The following is a 6,678-nucleotide window of genomic DNA, read 5'->3' as shown; positions in this document are numbered from 1 at the left end:
AAACTGAGATGTTTCTCTAGATGTCCAGCTTCTGAAAAATGTTACGGTACCGGGAGATCTTTGCGGTTGGATCGTATCGCGTATCGTGTATCAGTTGCTCACTATGGAATAAAGACACTTTTTTACTTTTTTCTACAACAGAGTGCTGCCCGCTTTCTTTATCTATCTATCTATCTATATATCTCCTATCTATCTATCTGTCTATCTATCTATCTCCTATCTATCTATCTCCTATCTATCTATCTATCTATCTATCTCATATCTATCTATCTATCTCTCTCCTATCTATCTATCTATCTATCTATCTATCTATCTATCTATCTATCTCATATTTAACTATCTATCTATCTATCTATATATCTCCTATCTATCTATCTATCTATCTATCTATCTATCTATCTATTTAACTATCTATCTATCTATCTATCTATCTATCTCATATCTATCTATCTATCTATCTATCTATCTATCTCCTATCTATCTATCTCCTATCTATCTATCTATCTATTTAACTATCTATCTATCTATCTATCTATCAATCTCATATCTATCTATCTATCTATCTATCTATCTATCTATCTCTCTATCTATCTCCTATCTATCTATCTATCTATCTATCTATCTATCTATCTCATATCTATCTATCTATCTATCTATCTATCTATCTCTCTATCTATCTATTTAACTATCTATCTATCTATCTATCTATCTATCTATCTATCTATCTATCTCATATTTAACTATCTATCTATCTATCTCATATTTAACTATCTATCTATCTATCTATCTATCTATCTCATATCTATCTATCTATCTATCTATCTATCTATCTATCTCATATTTAACTATCTCTCTATCTATCTATCTATCTCTCTCCTATCTATCTATCTATCTCATATTTAACTATCTATCTATCTATCTATCTATCTATCTATCTATCTCATATTTAACTATCTATCTATCTATCTATCTATCTATCTATCTATCTCTCTATCTATCTCCTATCTATCTATCTATCTATCTATCTATCTATCTATCTATCTCATATTTAACTATCTATCTATCTATCTATCTATCTATCTCATATCTATCTCCTATCTATCTATCTATCTATCTATCTATCTATCTATCTATCTCATATTTAACTATCTATCTATCTATCTCATATTTAACTATCTATCTATCTATCTATCTATCTATCTATCTATCTATCTATTTATCTACCACCATATCTATCGGACCACCCTGTATCTAACACTGCACTGGACCCCTCTTCCTATTAGAATGACCCCCATCACTTCTTCCCTTGCTGCTGTGTAACGTTCTGGCGCCATCTAGTGGTTTGGGTTGAAGCATAGCCGCCGCTTGTTGTTTTACCATTTGTAGGATTTTTGTTGCTTTTCTGTTTTATTAGCAGCTGCAGTCCTGGTGGTCTGGGTGGTGCAGCACAACCTTCTCAGATGCCCCTTCTAATACATGCGCTGCTAATCCTCCTGTACATAAACTCTTAAAGGGGCGCTTCCATTTGTATATATGTCTATGTCCTGGGCATTTTAAAAGGACATCTACCACCAGGATGAAGGATTGTACGCCAAGAACACTGACAGACTGGTATGTGCCCCCTCTAGCAGGATCTACTCTTATTTTAGTTTACAAAACTTTCAAAAAAGGTTTAGAAAATTATGCAAATTAACTAGAGGGGTCATTTGCATAATTTTTACAGTCTTTTTTTTCTGTAAAAACAAGAGATCAGAAGCTGAAAGAAGAGCAGATCCTGCCAGAGGGGACGCACACCAGTATGTCAGTGTGCTTGGTTTACAATCCTTCATCCTGGCGCTATATGTCCTTTAGTATTGGCGATTGCTGTGGAGCCTCTGTAGTGGTTATGTCATGTAATGCCCCTCTCTCTTGCCCCAGGCGGTGCAGTTCCTCATGTGTGACCTTCTCCTGGTGACCAGGACTAACATCTGGCAGCAGCAGCAGCAGAACTGTCCAGCACAGCAGCCGAGCCCCACACACCCCGCGTCCCCGCAGGAGCTCCGGGGCTTCCAGCTCGACCTCAGCAGTTTACGCAGATTAGCACAATCGTTCAGGCCCGCGATGCGCAGGGTGCGTATAAACCGTATGGTCAATGCTCACCCTAATCTGACCAGAAGATCCTAATCCACCATGTGACCTCTGACCTCTCTTGCCCTTGTCTCAGGTCTTTCTTCATGAAGCCACAGCTCGGCTCATGGCGGGCGCCAGTCCCACGCGGACACATCAGCTGCTGGACCGGAGCTTGCGTAGGAGGGTGGCTCCATCGAGTAAAGAAGGTAGGTTGTAACCCGTAGACCTCTGGGTGGCATCGGCACGACATGTTGATGCTCACAGGGGTATTGTATAAAAATTGGCGCAGCCAGTCACATGCTAGAGCTGGGAACTGATTGGTCGGTGAGGGCAGTGATTACCACCACCCCTTACATATATACGCGCCATTATTTTTATACCCGCTGATTAACCCTTAACTAACAAGCTTCTGAGCTGTGCATACCGAAGGGGTTAATGAGAAGGACCCTAGAGATGGCTGATACCAGAGAGACAATGCAGATCAATCATCTCTTAATACATGGATACATTTCATGGAGGGGGTTTCGCTTTCCCAGAGGAAGTGATCTGGAATTCCATCCATTAACCCCGCGTGGTGACACACACAGTGCATGGAAACTAATATGGCCGGGACCTTGTTGGTGGATTGTTAATGTGGGGGGCAGCCATTTTTTGGGGCGTCTGGACCCTTGTAACGATACAATCCTGTGTTATCTAGAAGGAGTTTTACCTAAATGTATTTTTTCTGGGGGAAAAGAAATCCCATCTGGTTGATGGGGGTCCTCAAAGTCGGACCCCTAGCAATAAGACATTACTAGTCGATCCTGCAATGTTCCCATAGTCCTGAATAGGGACCATACACCTCTGTACCACATAATAGGAGCCTTGGGTTGTGTCCATATATGGCGCCACATCACGGTTTTACATTCTTGGAGCGTGAGAAAGTCAATACCTGCAGTTCAGTCCTTGGAGACTGATCGCGTCCCCTGAAGGCGAATTCTAGCACGGAAGATTTACTGACACAAGAAACCTCTTTTTTTTTTATTGATCGCCAATCCTAAGGATAGGTAATCAATATCGGCCTGTGGTGCTGCATCCAATCATGTGACCATCCAGTGATGAATAGGAATACTCTGCAATACCAGGCACAGCCACTATATCTTGCGTGGTGCTGTGCTGGGTCAGTAGTGATCAGACCACAGAGGATATTATCTGCTATCCCCTTACAGTTGCACTGCATGTGGCGGTCGGGGCAGGTTTTGGGGTGTCAGAGCAGTTGATACTGAAGCTCCTTCTCTTTCATTTGCAGATATTGCGCGGCTTGTCAGCTGCAGCGTGACCCTCCCGACCCTGCCCTGTCAGTAACTGCCCATCAGCCGCCCCTATACTGCCCCCTGCCAGCGTGGCGGACATGTGGGAGCGGGGAGAGGACAGCAGGAAGGACTTTATCACATTGCAATATCTTCAGTTTTCACTTTATTTTTTTGTGTACGGAGAAGAGGAAACCTTGGGATGGACTCTTGTCGCTTGCGGTTTCTGGATTGGACTCAGTCGCGTGTATTGAGCAGCCATTTTTAAAATGAAAGACGTTTAGGGAGGCGGAGCATGAGGACCGGGCTCAGAGAACAACGTGTGTCAAGCTCCGCCCCCTGGATGGTTTAAAGGGGTTAACATCTGATCATTGTTAGCTGCCCCTCTTTATATGACCCCCAGTGATGACCTCTGCCCCCTGACACTGGCCCAGATGATGTTTCGGGGTCCAGGATCACTGAGAGGATTCAGTCTTTTCCCCCCTGATCAGTTTCTGGACTCTTTGACCCGAGTCAGTGGGTGGATGAGGGGGACGTCACGTGTCGCAGCTTGTAGATATATTATATTATGGATCTGGAGTTTGATCTTTCTATTAAATGATTTTAAGAAGAATTGACTGCAGCCGCCTCTCTGTGTGTACAATGGCATATCTATAGCTGACCAATCAGATCCCAGATCCCAGCACGCCTGTAGCATCCTATCAGCTTGTGCTTCAGTAGTAGACTGACCGCTGATTGGTTGTTACAGACAATGAGGCCCAATGTGTGCAATGACATATAAATGACAAGTATATGGAATAAAATGCATTATATTGTAGAAGGTCATGTAATATCCTGAGATATAACCGGTTATAAATGTATCACACAAGTGTCCCCCAGATTATACTTACTATAAAGGTTATAGCACTGACACTTGGGGGACAGGACAGGGACACGCTGACACTTGGGGGACAGGACAGGGACACGCTGACATTTGGGGGGACAGGACAGGGACACGCTGACACTTGGGAGGACAGGGACACGCTGACACTTGGGGGGACAGGACAGGGACACGCTGACACTTGGGGGACAGGACAGGGACACGCTGACACTTGGGGGACAGGACAGGGACACGCTGACACTTGGGAGGACAGGGACACGCCGACACTTGGGGGACAGGACAGGGACACGCCGACACTTGGGGGGACAGGACAGGGACACGCTGACACTTGGGGGGACAGGACAGGGACACGCTGACATTTGGGGGGACAGGACAGGGACACGCTGACACTTGGGGGACAGGAAAGGGACACGCTGACACTTGGGGGACAGGACAAGGACACGCTGACACTTGGGGGACAGGACAAGGACACACTGACACTGGGGGGAACAGGACAGGGACACGCTGACACTTGGGGGGACAGGACAGGGACACGCTGACACTTGGGGGACAGGACAGGGACACGCTGACACTTGGGGGACAGGACAGGGACACGCTGACACGTGGGGGGGACAGGACAGGGACACGCTGACACTTGGGGGGACAGGACAGGGACATGCTGACACTTGGGGTACAGGACAGGGACACGCTGATACTTGGGGTACAGGACAGGGACACGCTGACATTTGGGGGGACAGGACAGGGACACACTGACACTGGGGGGACAGGACAGGGACACGCTGACACTTGGGGGACAGGACAGGGACACGCTGACACTTGGGGGGACAGGACAGGGACACGCTGACACTTGGGGGACAGGACAGGGACACGCTGACACTTGGGGGACAGGACAGGAACACACTGACACTTGGGGTACAGGACAGGGACACGCTGACACTTGGGGCACAGGACAGGGACACGCTGACACTTGGGGCACAGGACAGGGACACGCTGACACTTGAGGGACAGGGACACGCTGACACTTGGGGGACAGGATAGTGACGCTTCAGGTGCACCCCTATATCTGGGATAAAGTCTCCCCAGTGACTAGTCCTGTGACTATTGTGTAACTCTAGCGCCCTCTCTCTTCCTATCAGGGACCTGTGAGGTGACTCTACCGACTCGGGAGCACGCTGAAGCCCTTCTCTTAGCTTGCCGCTACTTGCCCCCTTCCTTCCTATCTGCCCCGGGGCAGCGGGTGGGTATGTTGGCTGAAGCTGCCCGCACCCTGGAGAAGCTCGGGGATAAGCGCACGCTGCAGGACTGTCAGCAGTTCATCCTGAGTTTGGGCAGCGGGACGGCGGTGACCTCCAGCTAGACCCTTCCCTGCTCCTCGCCCTGTGTCATGGCTGCTGACTGTCAGCTCTTCAGTATTTGCTTGTGAAGCATCACCAAGATGTAAAGTAAGAAGTGGCGGCCATGTTTAAATGGTTGCCAAATATTTATACAGCTCCCGGTGGAGATTTTACCCCTCCCCTTTAGTTTACACACCAGGAGGGGCGGTCATGTAGCGGGCAATGTTCTCAGTATTCAGGACACAGCCTGGTGGTTGTTACCTCAGGTCAGACAAGACAAGATGGCCGCCTCAGTGATGTGTAGATGACAGGGACCTCACAGAGACATAACACACAGCTCTACATCTTCCATCTACATCTACTACACAATGTATAGGAAACCCTCAGCAGGCGTGTCCTCACACTGCTGTGCTCTGTGCATCCTGTATGATGTATTGTCCCTGGAGAGATGTGTTACAGCAGGACTGTGATATATGGATTGATATTGTGCACTATGGGGTTGTCCTTACACGGTGGTGCTCTTAGCAATCAGCACTGAGCTCAGTAGTAGGCTGGTGGGATAATGGAGCAGCTCAACACAGAGCACAGCAGTGTGAGGACCTGCCCCACTTCTACAATCCTGGAATAGAAATCCATAAATCACAGTCCTGCTTCTACTAATAACATACACAAAGGTCTGATTACACATATCTCCAGGGCAATACATAACGCTGTCTGTAATGGTTACACCTGCTGACAGGTTCCCTCTTAAAGGGGTTCTCCAAGCATTTAGCATATTCATGGATGATTGTAATAAATGGGTCGGGCTCTCGTCCGTAGTAATCAGGTCCTGCCACCGCCCCATACAGAAGACATTGCACTATGTGAATGGGTCACCGACATATTGAATACCCTGAGACCCCTGGCCCACCCCTCACCATGTACATAACACACTGGGGAATCACCCAACTCACCCACTTCTCAGATCTTATTTTCTTAGTGTTTTTGTACAGAGGATTTTATGCCGAAATATTTATAATTTTCTTTTATAAGGAAAAAATAATAATAAAGTAGTTTTTTTGCTTTG

At 46.6% G+C, this 6,678-nt stretch overlaps 1 protein-coding gene across 4 annotated transcripts in view; it reads left to right on the top strand.

Moving 5' to 3' along the window:
* The window catches only part of SREBF1 (sterol regulatory element binding transcription factor 1), a 25,963-nt gene extending 19,285 nt beyond the window's left edge, over positions 1–6,678 (top strand). For 3 of the 4 annotated variants that reach the window (XM_072119863.1, XM_072119862.1, XM_072119864.1), the window contains exons 17-19: positions 1,918–2,109; positions 2,204–2,315; positions 5,415–6,678. In XM_072119863.1, coding sequence (XP_071975964.1) covers positions 1,918–2,109; positions 2,204–2,315; positions 5,415–5,635 — 525 coding nt within the window. In that variant the 3' untranslated portion in view covers positions 5,636–6,678. Of the gene's footprint in view, positions 1–1,917; positions 2,110–2,203; positions 2,316–3,397; positions 4,012–5,414 lie in introns of those variants that run through there. The other variant, XM_072119865.1, reaches the window with a different exon arrangement.

Source organism: Engystomops pustulosus, chromosome 8, assembly GCF_040894005.1.
Source record: "Engystomops pustulosus chromosome 8, aEngPut4.maternal, whole genome shotgun sequence".
In the NCBI taxonomy this organism is placed as follows: Eukaryota; Metazoa; Chordata; class Amphibia; order Anura; family Leptodactylidae; genus Engystomops; species Engystomops pustulosus.
Note: the sequence above shows the minus strand (reverse complement) of the source record. Positions and strands in the feature narration are given on the sequence as shown.